Source organism: Carcharhinus amblyrhynchos, chromosome 25 (genome assembly GCF_965287045.1).
Source record: "Carcharhinus amblyrhynchos chromosome 25, sCarAmb.v2.hapA, whole genome shotgun sequence".
Taxonomy (NCBI): Eukaryota; Metazoa; Chordata; class Chondrichthyes; order Carcharhiniformes; family Carcharhinidae; genus Carcharhinus; species Carcharhinus amblyrhynchos.
Window position 1 is genome coordinate 11,758,766 of NC_137348.1, and position 21,212 is coordinate 11,779,977.

General features: G+C 45.2%; 1 protein-coding gene across 1 annotated transcript in view; it reads right to left on the reverse strand.

Annotated features, from left to right (window-relative positions):
• Positions 1-21,212, reverse strand: part of LOC145358125 (SH2 domain-containing protein 3C-like) — a 172,610-nt gene that overhangs the window by 128,247 nt on the left and 23,151 nt on the right. The window contains exon 3 of the mRNA XM_080211801.1: positions 20,207-20,287. Within this exon, the coding sequence (XP_080067927.1) occupies positions 20,207-20,287 (81 nt within the window). The remainder of the gene's footprint in view (positions 1-20,206; positions 20,288-21,212) is intronic.

A 21,212-nucleotide genomic window follows, 5' to 3' on the forward strand; every position in this document is an offset into this window, starting at 1 on the left:
GAGTATGACAGAATGTTGCTCTCCTAGTTTTGACATAAGTCCCCAGATGTCAGTAAGGAAGACTCTATAAGGTTGACAGGGCTGGGTTTGCCATTGTTGTTTCTAGTGCCTAGGTCAATGCCAGTTGATCTGTCCAGTATCATCCCTTTAGACTTTGTAACATTTTAAAATAACTGAGTCATTTGCGAGGCCATTTCAGGGGCAGTTGAGAATCAACCACATTGCTCTGGGGTCTGGAGTCATGTGTAGGCCAGACCAGGTAAGGACGGAAAATTTCCTTCTGTAAAGAACATCAGTGAACCAGATGGGTTTTACCTACATTCAAGAAGGCAGCTCACCATCACCTTCTCAAAGGCAACGAGGGATAAGCAATAAATGCTGGCCAGCCAGCGATACCCATGTCCCACAAATGAATAAAAAAAAAGTCAACAATGATTTGATGGGCACCATTACTGAGACAAGGGGCTGGATTTTACATCCTCACTCATCCTGAAACTGTGAAATCCTGCTCTGGTCAACGAGGTCAACGGATCTTCCCATTGGTCTCCCCCTCGCCCGCTCCAATTCCCGTGGCAGGTGGGGCAGTAAAAAATTGTTTTTAAATTCCAGATGTATTGATTAAACTTAAAGTCTACCAGTTACCTTGGTGAGATTTGAACCCATGTCCCCAGGGCATTAGCCAGGACCACTGGATTACTAGCCCAGTGATATTACCACAATACCATCACCTCAATTTGCCTCATGACCCCATCCCTCTTTGACATCCACCAAAGAAGGCAGATGAGGCCTCAGTTCAGTGTCTCACCCAGAAGGTGGCACATCTGACTGTGCAGCACTGACTTGGTTCCAAAGTTTATGTGGTCAAGTCCCATGTGGGACCCTGAGCCCATAAACATTAAATCAGAGCCAGGTCTATGACCCATTGAGGCACATTGGGAGATACACAGTGGGTGAAACTGAAGTCAAGATTTCTATGTGTGGTTCAGTACAATTCTTGGCTGTATTATTTAATCTCAATATATAACAGTTTCTCTTATAATATCACTTAACATTGAACAAAATGAATTCTCAATCTGTTACCTGAATTATTGTCCATTTATCCCCTTTTCCCCAAACCATCCTGAGAAATATCTGCAATTATTTTGCTCTGGTCCCAGCTCTACAACTGAGCTCAGTGCTGGAGTCCCCAGGGCAACCCTGTTACTGTCCTGTTGCTGAGGTGATGTTTCCATGCTCACTCAGCACTTTCCCTGATTTTGGGAGTGTGTGGTGCAGAATAAACCGTGTACACAAACCCAGGTCATCTCATTTTCTTGTGTCATATATCATTCTAAAAATCAAGAAAACGATGGACTTTCTGTGTTTTGATCAACACTGGAGAAGTGTTGAGCTGCACTGAGGAGTGGACATGTCCTGTGTACGATGGCCAGACGGTGGACATGTCCTGTGTACAATGGCCAGAGGGCTGGACATGTCCTGTGTACAATGGCCAGACGGTGGACATGTCCTGTGTACAATGGCCAGAGGGCTGGACATGTCCTGTGTACAATGGCCAGAGGGCTGGACATGTCCTGTGTACAATGGCCAGAGGACTGGACATGTCCTGTGTACAGTGGCCAGAGGTCTGGACATGTCCTGTGTACAGTGGCCAGAGGTCTGGACATGTCCCATGTACAATGGCCAGAGGTCTGGACATGTCCTGTGTACAATGGCCAGAGGGCTGATCATGTCCTGTGTACAATGGCCAGAGGGCTGGACATGTCCCGTGTACAATGGCCAGAGGGCTGATCATGTCCTGTGTACAATGGCCAGAGGGCTGGGCGTGTCCTGTGTACAATGGCCAGAGGGCTGGACATGTCCCGTGTACAATGGCCAGAGGGCTGATCATGTCCTGTGTACAATGGCCAGAGGGCTGGGCGTGTCCTGTGTACAATGGCCAGAGGGCTGGACATGTCCCGTGTACAATGGCCAGAGGGCTGATCATGTCCTGTGTACAATGGCCAGAGGGCTGATCATGTCCTGTGTACAATGGCCAGAAGGCTGATCATGTCCTGTGTACAATGGCCAGAGGGCTGGGCGTGTCCTGTGTACAATGGCCAGAGGGCTGGGCGTGTCCTGTGTACAATGGCCAGAGGGCTGGGCGTGTCCTGTGTACAATGACCGGAGGACTGATCATGTCCTGTGTACAATGGCCAGAGGGCTGGGCGTGTCCTGTGTACAACGGCCAGAGGGCTGGGCGTGTCCTGTGTACAATGGCCAGAGGGCTGGGCGTGTCCTGTGTACAATGGCCAGAGGGCTGGGCGTGTCCTGTGTACAATGGCCAGAGGGCTGGACATGTCCCGTGTACAATGGCCAGAGGGCTGATCATGTCCTGTGTACAATGGCCAGAGGGCTGGGCGTGTCCTGTGTACAATGGCCAGAGGGCTGGACATGTCCCGTGTACAATGGCCAGAGGGCTGATCATGTCCTGTGTACAATGGCCAGAGGGCTGATCATGTCCTGTGTACAATGGCCAGAAGGCTGATCATGTCCTGTGTACAATGGCCAGAGGGCTGGGCGTGTCCTGTGTACAATGGCCAGAGGGCTGGGCGTGTCCTGTGTACAATGGCCAGAGGGCTGGGCGTGTCCTGTGTACAATGACCGGAGGACTGATCATGTCCTGTGTACAATGGCCAGAGGGCTGGGCGTGTCCTGTGTACAACGGCCAGAGGGCTGGGCGTGTCCTGTGTACAATGGCCAGAGGGCTGGGCGTGTCCTGTGCACAGTGGCCAGAGGGCTGGGCGTGTCCTGTGCACAGTGGTCAGAGGGCTGGTCATGTCCTGTATACAATGGCCTTTTGCATTTCCATTTTCCCTGCTATATTTAGATATAAGTAGAAAGCCAACGCCTTCCACATAGCAAACAGCCACATTTTAGCTTCCTCTCCAGTACTTCCCTTCATCACATCATCTGCAGTGACTATTTGGGTGTGCAGAATGTTACCAACTTATAAAATATTTCTGATGCTTAATTTTATTTTTGCAAAGGGTGAGACTCCTTTTAAAGGCATGTAGAGGGAGTTGAGTAGTTGGCCTGTGCTCATGGCTTCTGCCAATGCTTCTCTGCAACTGGCTTTCACCCAGGTGAAGTTGCCAACTCTGTTTGGATTTATTGCTGGAGGTTTCAGCACCTCATTTCCAACTCAAACTCTCCATGCGACATGTCATCAGAGAACACCACCTTTCCAGCTCAACTAGAACACAAACACCATTTGATTGGCCAATCCCGGGGTGTCAGTCAAACTATTTGTTGTTTGCCCCGTCTACAAAATTGTTTATAACTCATAAACTGAGGTGTCCAAAGAGAATCTTTTTTTTAAATTCCCCAAGATGCCTACAACATTTTTCTTTAAGCCCTGGAAACTCCTGGAGAGTTGGTAACCCCACTCACAGATGCAAACCCGAAGCAGCATTCTGTATGTTTCATTCACTTCAGTTTGTTCATATACCCTCTGCTGACTTTGTCTCACTATGGTTCATACCTTCGCTACCTCCAGATTTAACTGTTCTGTCACACTCCAAACTGGCCTCCCACAATCTGTCCTCCGTAAAATTGAGATGATCCAAAAGTCAGCTGCCCCATGTCTAACTCAGTTAGTCATTCCCGAGCATACCTGTGCTCGCTGCCCCATACTGACCTCCAGATAGAGCAATCCTGTGATCTTAACATTCTCATCTTTGTTTTTTATTTTCTCCGTGCCCTTGTTCTTTCCAATCTCTGTAATCTACTCCAGCCTCACTACCCTCCCAGGTCATAGAATTCCCACAGCGCAGAAGGAGGCCATTCAGCACATCGAACCTGCACCAACAACAATCCCACCCAGGCCCTATCCCCATAACCCCAAGTATTTACCTCATGAATCCCCCTAATCTATACATCTTGGGACATTAAGGGACAATTTAGCGTGGCCAATCCACCTAACCCGCACTTCTTTGGTCGATGGGAGGAAACCACAGCACCTGGAGGAAATGCATGCAGACACAGGGAGAATGTGCAACTCCACACAGACAGACCCAAGGGTGGAATAAATCTGGGTCCCTGGTGCTATGAGGCAGCAGTACTAACCACTGCGCCAACATGACGTCCGCAGATCGTAAACAAAGTCCCGTGACTTAAACATATTCAACGAGGTAGCCTCCACCACTTCAATGGGCAGAGAATTCCAGAGACTCACAACCCTCTGAGAGAAGAAGTTCCTCCTCAACTCTGTTCTAAACTGACCCCCCCTTATTTTGAGGCTGTGCCCTCTAGTTCTGGTTTCCTTTCTAAGTGGAAAGAATCTCTCTACCTCTATCCTATCTAGCCCCTTCATTATCTTATGTGTCTTTATAAGATCACCCCTCAGTCTTCTAAATGCCAACGAGTACAGGCCCAATCTACTTAATGTCTCCTTATAAGCTAAGCCCCTCATCTCCGGTATCAACCTGGTGAACCTTCTCTGTACTCCCTCCAAGACCAATATATCCTTTCGCAAATAAGGGGACCAGAATTGCACACAGTACTCTAGTTGTGGTCTCAGCAGTACCTTGTACAATTGCAGCAAGACCTCCCTGCTTTTATATTCCATCCCCCTCGCGATAAAGGCCAACATTCCATTCGCCTTCTTGATCACCTGATGCACCTGCAGACTGAGTTTTTGTGATTCATGCTCAAGAACCCAGTCCCTCTGCACAGTAGCATGTTGTAATTTTTCACCATTTAAATAATATGCCATTTTACTATTATTTCTTCCAAAGTGGATAAACTCACAAGCTTTCGAGGTTTCCCTCTTCGTCAGGTGAATGGAGAGCTCTGGCCTCAGACAGCGCATACAACAGCACAGACAGTTTACAGATTACTGATTAGAATGTGAATCTTTACACCTAACCTGCTGTTCAAGTCTTAAAGTGGCCAACAATGTGAGTGGAAGGAGTACCGAGCACAGGTTAAAGAGATGTTTATTGTTTCCAGACAGTACAGTAAGTGAGGTTTTGCAAACCCAGGCAAGTCATGGGGGTTACAGATAGTGCGACATGAACCCAAGATCCCTGTTGAGACCGTCCTCATGTGTGCGGAACTTGGCTATCTTGGGTTCATGTCGCACCATCTGTAACCCCCATGACTTGCCTGGGTTTGCAAAACCTCACTTACTGTACTGTCCGGAAACAATAAACATCTCTTTAGCCTGTGCTCGGAGCTCCTTCCACTCACATTGTTGGCCACTTTAAGACTTGAATAGCAGGTTAGGTGTAAAGATTCACATTCTAATCAATAATCTATAAACTGTCTGTGCTGTTGTATGCACTGTCTGAGGCCAGAGCTCTCCATTCACCTGACGAAGAGGGAAACCTCGAAAGCTTGTGAGTTTACTATCAAATAAATCGGTTGGACTTAAACCTGATGTTGTCAGACTTCTTACTCTGTTCACCCCAGTCCAATGCCAGCATCTCCACGTCATCTCTCCATTGAACCAGGGTTGATCCCCTGGCTTGATGGTAATGGTTGAATGGGGGATGTGCCAAGCTATGACGTTACAGATTGTGCTGGAGTACCATTCCGCTGCTGTTGATGGCCCACAGCACCTCATGGATGCCCAGTCTTGAGTTGCTAGATTGGTTCGAAGTCTGTCCCATTTAGCACGGTGATAGTGCCACACAACACAATGGAGGTTATTCTCAATGTCTCCTCCAGGACTGTGCAGTGGTCACTCTTAGTGATACTGTCATGGACAGATGCATCTGCAGCTGGCAGATTGATAAAGATTTGATAAGATCATGGCTGATCTGATTGTGACCTCAACTCCACCTTCCTAGTACCACTTTATTCCTTTCGCTCAAGGATCTTTCTAACTCAGCCTTAAGAACATTCAATGACTCTGCCTCCAGTGCTCTCTGGGCATGAGAATTCCGCAGACTAGCAACCCTCTGTGAAAAACAAATTCCACTCATCTCTGTCTGAATGGGAAACTTCTTATTTTTAAACAATATCCCCTAGTTCTAGTCTCTCCCAAAGCGGGGAACACCCTCTCAGCTTTCTCCCTCTCAAGTTCCCTCGGGATCTCCTATAAAGAGTACCAAACTGCAATGGATACAGGCCCAGCCTTTCATCATAAGATCAACCCTTCATCCCAGAAATCAGTCAAGCGAACAGTTTCCAATGTCATTAATACTCTTCTTAATCACAGATCATATGATCTATGATCTTCTTAAGTAAGGAGACCAAAACTGTACACAGCACTCCATATGCAGTCTCACCAACACCCTGTACAGTTGTAGGAAAAGCAGGGCAGAACGGTGGCACTGCTGTCGCACAGCACTAGGGACCTGAGTTTAATTCCAGCCTTGGATAACTGTCTGTGTGGTGTTTGCACATTCTCCTCGTGTCTCATGGGTTTCCTCCAGGTGCTCTGGTTTTGTCCCACAATGCAAAGATGTGCAGGGTAGATGGATTGGCCATGCTAAATTGCCCCTTAGTGTCCCAAGATGTGTCGGTTAGAGGGATTAGTGGGCTATATACATGGGGTTATGGGGATAGGGCCCAAGTAAAATGCTCTATCAGAGAATTGGTGCTGACTTAATGGGCCAAATGGCCTCCTTTTGCACTGTAGGGATTCTATTGGTTTCTACAAATGATCCTTATTTTCCATTTGCCTTCCTACTCGCTGCACCTGGAGGCTAACTTTTTGTGATCCATGTTGATTCTACCCAACTGCACGAAGAGTTTTGAGGTAACCAGCTATAATCTCTTTAATAAGTTTCTAACATTTTTCCTATGGCTGGTGTTACACGAACTGGCCTGTAGTTTCCTGTTTTCTGTCTCCCAACTTTCTTGAATCACAGAGTTATATTTACCATTTTCCAATCTGATGGGACCATTCCAGAAGCTAAGGAATTTTAAAAAATCACAACCAATACATTTGCTGTCTCAGCAGCCACTTATTTTAAAACCTTAGGGTACAAGCCGTAAGATCCAGGGAACTTGTCCGTCTTTAGTTTGAGTAGTTTTCTCAGTTCCCCTTTCTCTAGTGATTGTAATTATTTTAAGTTCTTTCCGCCCTATCACCTCTTGACTTACTGCTCCTTACTGTGCCTTGACTTAACTTGGCCCCAGGCTATGGAATTCCTTCCCTACGCCTCTCCCCTCCTCTCCTACTTTAGGACATTCCTTAAAACCTACTGCTTTGACCAAACCTTTCATCATCAGAACTAATATTGCCACATGTGTCTTGGTGTTTTGTAATTCTCCTATGAAGCTCAAGGGGTATTTCGTTATATTAAAGGTGCTATACAAATGCAAGCTGTTATTACCTCAGCCAAAAATAGTGTGGAATTTTCAGGCTCCGCTCGCCTCAATGTCAGACAGTCCTGCCCCAAGGTTAATGGACCTTTGCATGATTCTTTCCCGCCCGTTCCAATTCCCGTGGTAGGCGGGATGGGAAAATTCCATCTATACTCTTTTATATTGCAAATTGGATACACACAATAATGAATCATCATCCACAAAGTGACAGTGCTCACGAGCACTGGCGACATTTAGATTTAAATTACTAAATCTGGAAGGTAAAGCTAGTCTGAGAAATGGTGACCATGGCAACTATCATTGATTGTTGTAAAAATCTAGTTCACTGATGTTCTTTAGGGAAGGAAATCTGCTGTTCTTACCCAGTCTGACCTATAAGCATATGAATAAGGAACAGGAGTAGGCCATTCAGCCCCTCAAACCTGGTCCACTATTTAATAAAATCATGGCTGATCTGATAGTAACCTCAAATCTACATCCCCCTCAACCCCCGATAACCTATTGCTCCCCTTGCCTACCAAGAATCTATCCATCACTGTCTTAATAATACTTAAGCACGCTGCTTCCAGCGCCTTTTCAGGAAAAGAGTTCCAGAGACTCACAACCCTCTGACAGAAAGAATTTCACCTCATCTCCATTTTAAATAGATGACCCCTTATTTTTAAACAGTGATCCCTAGTTCTAGGTTCTTCTGCAAGAGGAAACATCCTTTCCACAGCTACCCTGTCAAGCACCTTCAGGATATTATATATTTCAACCAAGTCACCTCTTACTCTTCTAAACTCCAGCAGATACAGCCCTAACCTGTCCAACTTTCTTCGTAAGAAAACGTTCCCATTCTAGGTATCAGTCTGGAAAACCTTCTGTTATTTCCATGTGACTTCAGATCCACAGCAATGTGGTTGATTCTTAACTGCCCTCTGAGATGGCCTAACAAGCCCTAAGGGCAATTAGGGATGGGTAACAAACGCTGGCCTTGAAGAAACAAGCTCCAGCACTAACCAATTGTGCAGTGGATCACTTTATAGAAGGTTTTGACATGTTCAAGAGTTTAATAATAAAAAGGAAACCTGGGGCAAATTAAGTAAAAAAACACCCACAGGCTTTGTGTGAGGACCCTGATGGCGAGAATGCCTTTAATGGAATGGAATGTGTAGGACCTGGTCCTGGGGAGGAAATTAAAATTCCATTGATAGAAATATCTGTCAATTTCCTCTCCAACCCTGCTTCAGTTGTGTGGGCTATGGAACTTTCCTTTCCTGATATGAATGAAAGACTGTGGACTTCTGACGGAATATGAATGGAAGCTATTTAAAGAGACACTAAAGAGCGCCCACCAAACACAAAACCCTTCTTTGGTATCACATATCCGACGCAATCCATCTTTCTCATATCACATACAGAAGGGAAAGAAAACAATTCTCAAAATGAATGCTTCTCATTTATTGAAAGATTGCTTGTTGCTGTGGAAGTGTCTTTGCAAACCTTCCCCTGATGTCTGTACGTTAGCACTGTACGTAAACAACAACTACAAATTGCACTTATATACTATATTTAACATTGTAAAATGATCCAAGGCACTTCACGAGAGCAACGTCAAAACAAAATGAAGCTACTCTTTGTTAATTAAAACAATCTTTCCGAACATATCACAGGTATGGCTCCTGCTCTGACCACAACTGCAAAAAACTACAAAGGGTTGTGAATATAGTTCAGTCCATCACACAAACCAGCATCTCATCCATTGATTCTGTCTACATTTCCCACTGTCTTGGAAAAGCAGCCAGCATCATCAAGGACCCCACGCACCCGATCGGGAGAAAGATACAAAGGGCTCTGTTCTACCATTTGACTCTAAGTGCTGGATGGGCTTGAAACTGGGATTGTTTCAGATCTGATTTTTAGACCCGTTCTCAGGTGTCCCCATGCACTCTGTCTGTAAAAATATTGGCGATTCTGAATTGCACTGCAGAAGCTTGTGGGTGGGGCTTAACACACCCCAAATGCTATAGCTCCAATCAGAGCCGACAACTGCGTATGCACAAAAAAAATGAGAGAATGCTGCTCCCCTGCCACATCCCTCCCAGGCTGGATAATGCCACCTAATTGCCCCGCCCTCACAATATTATTGACCCCCTTATCCCCCCACACCCCACCATCCAGACCGATCACAGCCCCCTCCCCCCTACCGATCTCAGGCAGAGTGGTAATGGATCCCTCTTTCCCCCACCGATCTCAGACAGAATGACAGCAGACCCCCCCTTACCCCCCATTGATCTCAGGCAGAGTGGCAGTGGACTCCCCTCCCCCCGCCACTGATCTCAGGCAGAGTGGCAATGGACCCCCCTTTCCCCCCACTGATCTCAGAGTGGCAGCAGACCCCTCTTCCGCCAGCCCCCCCCAACCAATCTCAGATAGAGTGGCAGTGGACCCCCCACTTCCGCCTCCACCGATCTCAGGCAGAGTGGCAGCGGACCTCCCCTCTTTCCCTCCACTGATCTCAGGCAGAGTGGCAGAGGACTCCCTTTCCCCTCCACCGATCTCAAGCAGAGAGCCGTCGGATGCTAGGCACCTACCTCCTCACTAACTGGAGCGCACGTATCAGACTTCTATGGAGCATGTCTGTTTCACGCCAATTCTGGATGGGTAAAAGTGGCGGTAAAGGGGGAAGTGCTGGTAAGGTTGGGCGTTCAGCCCATTAAGTCAATTTAAATGCGTGCAAATACATCTAAATGGCTGTCATGCCCCTTACTGGTGCAGTCCCGATCATGGCCATTTTCAGGCCTTGGTAAAGGGGAAACCAGCGCAGAGACAGGCATGGATCATGCTATTTGCCTCACACCCAACTTTACTAAGTTTTCATGCCTGAAAGTCGGTGCAATGTGATGGTAAAATCGGGCCCAAAGTCTAAGATCACGTACCAACCAACTCATGATCAGTCTCTTCCTTGCTGCCATCAAACTTTTGAATGGACCTACCATATATTAAGTTGATCTTTCTCTACGTCTTAGCTATGACTGTAACACTACATTTTGCATCCTCTCCTTTCCTTCTCCCCTATGTACTCTATGAATGGTATACTTTGCCTGTATAGCACACAAGAAATGAACTTTTTACTGTTTACCAATACATGTGACAATAATAAATAAACCAAATCATAATAAATCTTTGAAGAAAATAATCCACTGTCCTTAATTGGACGGGGAGCATGCAGACAACCAATTAGGAGACTGCTTCTGGAAAAAGAGCTCCAGTGTTCTAACTCCTGTGGCAGGTGCAGGCTCAGAACATCCATCTAATGTCAGGGTCCCAAATCCCATGGGAAAATCCTGCCCACAGTCCCCAGTCACCAGATTTGCTGACACTGCTTTGATTCACTCGTGAATGATGTAACTGAGCCATCCAGATGGGAATGGTTTATTATTGCCACATGCTCCAAGAGTTGGCCTTGGCTGGGATGTTCCTGTGGTGCCAACCTAGAAAACTCACCAACAATTTTATTCAGTGGATTACATTCACTGACGTTAGAAGAGTGAGAGGGGATCTCATAGAAACTTATAAAATTCTATCAGGGTTAGACAGGTAGATTCAGAAAGAATGTTCCCAATGGTGGGGGAGTCCAGAACTAGGGGTCATAGTTTGAGAATAAGAGTAAACCTTTAGAACTGAGGTGAGGAGAAATTTCTTCACCCAGAGGGTGATGAATGTGTGGAATTCACTAACACAGAAAGTAGTTGAGGCCAAAATGTTGTCTGATTTCAAGAAGAAATTAGAAATAGCTCTTGGGACTAAAGGGATCAAGGGATATGGGCGGAAGGGGGAATCAGAATATCAAATCTGATGATCAGCCATGATCAAAATGAATGGTGGAGCAGGCTCGAAGGGCCACATGACCTACTCCTGCTTTTAGTTTCTATGTTTCTACATAATCCTGGTCTGCTTAAAAACAAAACAGTGACTCAATAAGCAACCAGCTGCTCAAGAACGACTCTGAAGTTGTTCAATGGCCTGTGTGAATGATTGGAAGTTAAATTCCATTTTTCCATTATACTGGATTGCAAAATCTTTCCTATGTTTTTAGAAATCACTTTTCACAATGTGGCCTAGAATTGTCAGAAAAGCTAACTCGAAACTGCTTGACACATGAAAAGATATGAACACAGTAAGGGGTGATTTTGACCTTAGGCAATGGAGGAAAGTGGCCACTATCGATTAGGCAACTCATTAAACATTGTTCCCTATTTTTGTTTCCATGGAAACAGACACCAGGCGATGAATCTAACAAGCAGTCGAGCATCATTTTAAGTGGTTGTCTAAAGTCAAGGTGACCTGAAGATGCAGTGCAATGTGACCCTGTTGGAAGTTAAACTGCAGATGTACCTAGCCGGGCTGTTTTGCTGAGCTAGCATTGCCAATTTGAAGTCTCGCTCACCATGAGGTACGCTGCCCATGATTTTCCATCCATTAAAATGGCAACAAGTTATGCAATCTTATCAAATCCTGTTAGTGTGGAATGATGCTGGTTCTGGTCTATTGGCCTGCACCTTGTAAACAGTTCCCTTGCCTAAAGAGTCATATTATCTTCTTTGCGATACCAAAACTGAGTGGATAAATCTGTATTCCAGACCTCCCTTTCCACTATAGACAACTCTGCACCAATCTCACAGAGTGTGTTCCAGTGGTAGAGGTGGTTCGCCATTGGCCAGTGGCAAGATAGAAACCACAGAAACCTAGAATCCCCACAGAGCAGAAGGAGACCATTCAGCCCATCGAGTCTGCGCCAACAACAATCCTACCCAGGCCCTATCCCCACTTAGTTACTCTACTAATCCCTCTAACCTATCACATCCTGAGACACTAAGGGTTAATTTAGCACGTCCAGTCAACTTAACCCGCACATCTTTGGAGAGTGGGAGGAAACTAGAGCCCCAGAGGAAACCCACACAAACACGGGGAGAATGTGCAAACTCCACAGTGACCCAAACTGGGAATCGAACCCAGGTTGCTGGAGCTGTGAGGCAGCACTGTTAACCATTGCCGCCCTTCCTGCCCCGCCAATGTCAACTTTGCTTTGCATTGTTTGCCAGTCACACCACCAGGGAACCCACTATGGGGGTGAAGGGGGCAGGGGGGAATGGGTCGCCGTTAGTGAGACCCAGAAGACCCCAGTGATAGGAAGGGCCAGAAAATTCAGCCAAGGATTAGGGCCTGGGACAATGTGATGCAGGTGAAGTCACTCTGAGTATAATAGGTAAAAGTAATTAAAGTGGATCCCTTCACATTTCTTGTTACAATACTAGAATGTTCCTATTCAGAAGATAAGGTGTAACATCTATTGACTGCAGGGTTCCTTGCTCTTGACGGATATCTGACAATATTCCTTGTCGATATCTGACAATCTCTGCAGCTACCAGAAACAAAGTTCCAGCTTCAAACCAGTTGCCTCTATATACTTCATTATCTCTATAGTGAGACCAGCAAGAGATCTTCCCCAGGTACTATCCCTTCAGAGCTCTGCAGCAATTAAACTGTCAAATTCACAATTGAGTGGAGGATGTATCATGTGTATTCTTTTCCCCTTTGCAATTAGTTTTTCATTTACACTTTCAAAGTCATATTAGCCCACTAAAAAATATCACGTCCATCAAAGATAAAGGGTAGAGAACTGGCTGGCATCCACTCGGTGATGAGCGGATTACTGGATGAAGTTGGATGTCAGTCAGAATGCAAAACAAATGCAAAATGCAATTCTGCCACTTCTGATCTCCCCAGCTCACCCTCCCAAGCCCAATTTCACCTCCTCTTTGATGATGCAGTGAGTCATATACCAGAATCTTACCAGCCTGCCTGTCCTGGTATCAGGGTGGGCAAGACTTGCAGAGCGGAATTCTCCATTGGCCTCGGACGGGATTTTACGAGGCTCACCTGAGGATAGTAATTACAGCACAGAAAGAGGCCTTTCTGCCCATCAAGTCCCCCATCTGTCGAACAATTCAATCAGTCTCAAACCCTGGCCCTGTCTCCATATCTCTGCAAGTTCAATTCCCTCCAGTGCCCATCCAATTTCCTTTTGAAATTATTCATTGTCTCTGCTTCTGTCTCTCTCACAGGCAGCAAGTTCCACCTACACTTTTTTTTTGTTACTCATTCATGGAATATGGGCACTGCTGGCAAGGCCAGCATTTCCTGCCCACCCTAAATGCTGCTGAGAAAGTGGTGGTGAAGCTGCCTTCTTGAATTTCTGCAGATGAAAGTAATTCTTTCCTTAGGTGGCTTTGATGGAAAATCTAGCCACGTTGCTGGGACTAAGAAGCACTTACTCAGCTTCCCTGGGAAGCTGGACAGAGTTTTAAAGCGGACAATATTTTTCCTGATCAGGAGCCAGTGCAGGGATCACCTGATTGGGCATGTGTGGAAGATATTTACAAAGGGTTCTGGGCAAACTTTAATGGAATTTTCAGAAATTTAAACCCCACGCTGTCCCTGGCCCGTGAACAGGAGTGCAGCCAGATGGCCCGTTTTGTCCTGGGCTGTCAGCTTTTAACCAGTCTGGCCACTGTCCCAGACCAGATGACTTCACATCTGGAATTTTGACCCTAGTAAAGCGACAGCAGGGACCAACGTTCATTTCTCTTCCCATCTGTAGCAATCTTGGTACAACAGGGATGCAAAATACAGCTTTGTTTTAATTACTTTTCCCCATTTCCCCCAGCCCTCTGTCCAACGACACAGAATTCCCAAATGATGCCATCACCCGAAGTTCCCATTAGCTGATGCATAAGGACTTAAGAAAACAGATTTTGGTCAAGGGATATGAGAAAGAATTTTTTTATGTAGCAAGCAGTTAAAGAAACATCGAAAATAGAAGCAGAGTAGGCCACTCGGTCCTTCAGACCTGCTCCACCATTCATTTTAATCAAAGCTGATCATCAAACTCAATATCCTGATTCCTCCCTTCACTCCATATCCCATGATCTCTTTAGCCCCAAGAGCTATTTCTAATTTCTTCTTGAAATCACACTGAGTGGAACTCACTGCCTCGGGGATTAATAGAAGCAGAGACGATGCAGTATATATTTGAAAAGGAAATTGAATAGGCACTTGAAGGAAATTAATGTGGAGGGCAATGGAGCAGAGAATAAGACTGGCAGCATGGTTCCACAGAGAACCAGCATCAACCTGATGGCCAAATGTCTTCCTTCCCCCATGGCACTGTCAGTCACAGATCTGCCAGTCTCTAATTGGCTAGCACCTCTTGGTAGGTGAGACTCCCACCCCCCCCCCCCCAGGGTCCTTGAACCCAGGAAATGCCCACTGCTGACCTATCAAGTGCTTGAATGGAAGAAGATGCAAAGGGCCTTTTCTTAAAAGAGGTGACGAGGGGCTGATGTTGACTTTTCATTTGTTGTTTTTGATGCTGAACGCCCGCAATATCTGCAAGATTCCACCCCCAAGGTTTATCAACATTAATCGAGTTTTCTCCTTTAATAGAATGGTTCCAAGAGCTCAGGAACCACCATAATTCACGTAATGAATTTTCTCTGTCCCCCCATATCGGTTGATCCCAGCTAAAAAGTGTTTTACAACTCTTTTCAAAAGAATGTTCCAGCAACACGCTTGTGAACTTTTGGTGGCATTTTTTGCCCCTCGCTGTCTTTTTGAGTGCGTTTACAGTTTAGGGATGTTCAGATCGAGATGTTCAGGGAAACTATTTCCTCTGGTGGTGGAATCCAAATCAAGGGGACAGAATATTGGAACAAGGCCACTCAGGAGCAAATTCAGGAAGCATGTTTTCCAAACAAAGTAGAGTGGCACAGTGATTAGCACTGCTGCCACACAGCCCCAGGGACCTGGGTTCAGTTCGAGCCTCAGATCACTGTCCTGTGTGGAGTTTGCACGTTCACCCCATGTCTGCGTGGGTTTCCTCCGGGTGCTGCAGTTTCCTCCCACAGTCCAAAGGTGTATGGATTAGGCTGATTGGCCATGCTCACTTGTCCCTTAGCGTCAGGGGGATTAGTCGGATAAATATGTGGGATAGGGCTTGGGTGGGATTGTGGTCAGTGCTGGATTGATGGGCCAAATGGCCTCCTTCTGCACTCAAGGGATTCTATGAAAGAAATCTAGAACTCTTGTTCCAGAAGGACGTGGATATTGGTTCAACTGACGCTTCAAGGCTGAGATTCAAAGATTTACATGAGGTAAAATTTTCACAGGATAGAGTATATTGAATTGAGGAGCCAATCAGTCCTAATCAAATTGTAAGGTGGAGCAGGATAGAGGGGCTGAATGGCCTACTTCTGTGGCTAACGCTGTTACATTCCAATAGTCAGAGAATCATAGAACGCTACAGCACAGAAGGAGGCCATTTGACCCATCAAGACTTCATCAACAACAACCCCACTCAGGCCCTATCCCTGTAATCCCACGTATTTACCCTGCTAATATCCCTGACACTAAGGGGCAATAGTAGAAATGTTTGTTTCCTCGATGTGCAATGGGTTAACACTGGAAAAGGCAACGATGAGTTTTGCAATGAGAATGAAGAGAATTGAATGGAACAATTTGCACCCAATCAACTTTATATCTGAATAATTGTCCAAATATACAATGAGCAGTTGACCAATCAATCAGCTGGCACAGAAAGACAATGCTACCCAAGATGCATTGGCTGCCAATAAAATTCAGAATGAATCAATGAAGTATCGACATTCTGCCCTTGATACCGCAGGCCATTTTTTGTATAGGGTCGTTATTATTTTTTCCTCGGCTTCTGGTCTCTTTCCAGGCTGGCCCAGGTGGCAGCAGGGAGGAATAGATCATCAGAGTGAATGCACGCTACATTCTGTAGTGAGCTGTGAAGAGCAATGGTCTTGAGAATGTATCACATGGGTTTCTGCTCAATATCTCATCATAGCACTGCTCTGAGGGAAAGTATTGCTGTACAGTTAACATGGCGCAGTATGGGATCCCCCTCACTCCAGCACCCTCCTGCCCCCTCGCGTACACCCTCCCCGGACACCCCATTATTTCTTTACAAAGGTTATAAAAGATAATGTTCACAGTATATCAACAATTTCACACCTCGGATTTCTGTGGAGGCCAATTACATCCAAGCATCCTTCAGATTCCCAGTTTCAATCTCTTGGGGTTCGATATTGGTTTTAAGCAGTCACCAGCGATGGTGAAGCTGATACAACAACACTGGGCGAGAATCAAACTCATTCAAAACCCATGCACTTACACAGAGTCAACATTTATCCTCTCACGCTCCGATTTTGACTCCAGGTTGAGTTTGGAGTGAGATGTGATGGAAACTCCCCAGCTGCTGTGGGAATTGGGCCAGACTGATTTTAAGCCGTGGCTCTTGTTAACATGTGGCCTGTCCAATGGGTATAAATCTCTCCCTCGGCATCTGGAGCAAGCAGTATACATTTACGATCCAGAGCTTAATAAACCTTCCAGTGCAGTCTAGATGATTCTGCGTTTGTCCTTTGGCATATTAGTGCACTGTCCACATTGGATACTCTCAATCTTTTGAGGTGGCACAGTGGTTAGCACTGCTGCCTCACAGCACCAGGGATCCGGTTTCGATTCCCGGTTTGGGTCACTGTCTGTGTGGAGTTTGCATTCTCTCCTTGTCTTCATGGGTTTCCTCCGGGTGCTACGGTTTCTTCCCACAATCCAAACATGTGTTTGTTAGGTGGATTGGCCATGCTAAATTGCCCCTTAGTGTCAGAGGAACTAGCTAGGGTAAGTGCATTGGGTTATGGGAATAGGGCCTGGGTGAGATTGTGGTTGGTACAGACTTGATGGGCCGAATGGCCTCCTTCTGCACTTTAGGGATTCTATGATTCTAATGCACTGAATAAGTATGTCAACTGTTCATCTGCTATTTAAATAAATTCATGGAACCATGAAAGTTAATGTTACATTGAATTACATTGAAATGACACCAGAAACAGGCCACTCAGCCCAACAATCTGTGCTGGGATTTATCCTCCGCGGTGGTTGTTACCCTGTCCCCATGTCCTTTTATTCACTTGACTGACTATGCAGCAATTCCTAATCTTAAATATTGAAAGTATTCCTGCTTCACTCACTGATTCTGGCTGTGCATTCCACAGCTTCTGTATAAAAAGGTCAGTCCTCCTCTCAGTCCTAAACCTCTCACACTTAATCATAGATCTATGGCCCCTTGGCCTAGATGCCTCAACCACCAGTAATAAAGTGTGTGTATCTCTGTCGCATGGCTTCACTATTTGAAGCACCTCTGTAAATCATTCCATAATCACCTCTGTCCAACCGAGATCAGCAAACTCTGTTTCAAGTAGGTGCCTGTCTCTCAACTGAGATCTGTGGGGACCTTTTGCTACATTAATGGTGACATATGAATATAGGTTGTTGTTGTTATTTTGACCTATTGGGAATCCTTAACTGGAACAAATGAGAAGCATGTAGTTTAACCCTTTCTTTGCCAGGTGCTTTCTGTTGACTGAATTGCAGTTAGGATTATTGTGGAGAATTTAACGGCCTTGGCTACGTAACAGTACCAGCCCGGGGAGGAGGATGTGGTTGACTCTAATTAAGAATACCAAACTGTGTCTAATCATTCTCTCAGTTTTCAATGTCGCTATATTCACTTCTCGCATTTCAACACTCCCTGATGATGAAGGCAGATTAATTAAACGCTGCCAGGCATTTACTGGAAAATATTAAGAAAGAGCCTCAGTTGATTACCCATGTGTTGTAAAACTTATTTCAATTCCTATATCCTCCCTTTTTCTCTCAGCTCATGTTAGGAGTACCAGCAAGTGTACAAACTATGCCCTCTGCCAATAATGGGGAAGCAGTGTTGTGCAGCGCTCAGGTTTGTTAAACCCATGAAATAGTACCCCAAATTTAAGGCGATATTTAGAATTTTACTTTCTTCCTTCATAGTGTTCAAGCTGATTTATCTGACTATAATTCTGAGGAGTTGGGATCTCGGTTTACACTGTAGGGGGGGGTTGCCAAATATTTCAGTGATGTCAGAGATTGTTTTTCAAGCAACACATTTTTTCAAAAACACACCACTCCTAGTATACTGGAACCTCCACAAATACACCCATATCCCACACTCACAACACCCTCCCATATGCACACACACACCACTACTAGAATACTGTAACCTCTGCAAAAACACCCATATCCCACACTCACAACACCCTCCCATACCCACACACACACACCACTACTAGAATACTGTAACCTCTGCAAAAACACCCATATCCCACACTTACAACACCCTCCCATATGCACACACACACCACTACTAGAATACTGTAACCTCTGCAAAAACACCCATATCCCACACTCACAACACCCTCCCATATGCACACACACACCACTACTAGAATACTGTAACCTCTGCAAATACACCCATATCCCACACTCACAACACCCTCCCATTCTCACACACACACACCACTCCTAGAATACTGTAACCTCTGCAAATACACCCATATCCCACACTCACAACACCCTCCCATACCCACACCACACCACTACTAGAATACTGTAACCTCTGCAAATAGACCCATATCCCACACTCACAACACCCTCCCATACCCGCACACACACCACTTCTAGAATACTGGAACCTCCACAAATACACCCATATCCCACACTCTCAACACCATCCCATACCCACACACACACCACTCCTAGAATACTGTAACCTCTGCAAATACATCCATATCCCACACTCACAATACCCTCCCATACCCACACACACACCACTTCTAGAATACTGTAACCTCTGCAAATAGACCCATATCCCACACTCACAACACCCTCCCATACCCACACACACACCACTTCTAGAATACTGTAACCTCTGCAAATACACCCATATCCCACACTCACAACACCCTCCCATACCCACGCACACACCAGTCCTAGAATACTGTAACCTCTGCAAATACACCCATATCCCACACTCACAACACCCTTCCATACCCACACACACACCACTCTTAGAATACTGTAACCTCCACAAATACACCCATATCCCACACTCTCAACACCCTCCTGTACCCACACACACAACACTCCTAGAATACTGTAACCTACCCTAATACACCCATATTCCAAACCCACAACACCCTCCCATACCCACCTAAACACCATTCCTAAAGTACTACAATTTCCCCAAATACACCCGTATCCCACACTCACAACACCCTCCCATATCCCCACACACACACACATCACCCCTAAAATAGTGCTATCCCCAAATACACCTATATCCCACATTCACAACAACCCCCCCCACTCTAACATATACACAAACACACACCATCCTCACTCTAATGCACACCCACACGCACCCACAGATGCCACTCTAACAAAAACATAAACACACACACAGACTCCAGTCTAACATGCACATAGACACACAGATGGACCCCACTCTAACACACACAAACCCCTCTCTAATACATACACATACACACATACTCAGACCCCATTCTAACACACACACAAATGCACACATGGACCCCACTTTAACACATATACACATGTGGACCCCACTTTAACACACACATATGGATCTCACTTTAACACGCGCACGCACACACACACACACACACACACACATACACAGAACACACTCTAACGTACACACATAAAGATTACTCTTGCAATGCTAGGCACAGGTCTCAAAAGATCAAAAATCAGCTTGAAGATTGAAAGAAGTAGCAATAGTCACACTCCATGTGCATATTTCCATTTTAAAACTTGCCCTTTAAACCATCTGACAGTGCAGTGTGTCAGCACGAAGATATTTATCTGTACAGGACAAATTTACTTCTCTCAGCCCATGGCGAAATCAATGGTTGACACTTACTTAGTTTTTTCAGACTCATGGTGGTTCCTGTTGTTAGAGGTTCTCTCTCATTTGGAAAGGCAGTGAAAGACGATAGATGCACTGTTAGGAAGAGAAAAATAAAGACTTTCTGTGTCAGCCAGAAGCCTCCATACTTTTACAACATCTCCATTGCATTAGCAGCAGCTCCCCTTCTGCCTATTACATAGAATCATCGCACAGTCACTTCCTGAGAGCTGTCAAACGCTCGGGCAGCCTTCGCAAGTGACAAGATCGTTTTTTACATCTAGGAGCATCTTAAATGTCATGTTTACTGACTCTTTTCTGAACCCTCGGTTTCATCTGTTACCTAGATTCTATCTTCTGTTTTTCTTTTACTAGCAAGATGCAGTAAGAGAGCTAATAGTTCCTCTCTGATAGTTAGCCAAGACATCTGTATTCATTTCATTTCTCTGAGGAATTTCCCTTTAACCCATTGGAGACAGTATTTTGTGTTTTATAAATGTTAGCGTTTGTTGCAGTAAAGGGTAAATATTCTATGTTTTACCTTCTATATCAGCGTCAGATACTCTCAAGGGAAGAGTTGCTCTCATCAGTGTGTGTTAATGATATTATAAATGTGGAGGGAATATTTCTTCCGCTGTTTACTTCTCACAACATTGTTAAAGAAACATCATTTTAAGTCACTTTTACAGTTTTCTTAGAAGTAGTGAATGTAAGAGGGGAATTTGCAATGTTTACAATGTTGATAACACACAAACAGCAGGAAATGTTGACTTTAAGCCAGGTAAAGTATGGACATGTTACAAAATAAAATCATTTCTGCTCCATCACTATTCCTCAGGCAGACAAGCCCTTTTGTATTTCCCAATCGTGGCCACTTGTGCCAATTTGGCATCAAGGTTATTCCATTGGAGTAGCAATTTGTGTTTGGTTACAGGCATCTTAACACAGTGAATTTGATATTTCATATAAGTTTTTCTCCTTATTTCATACTCCATCTCATACTCCAATCTCTGTGGTGCAA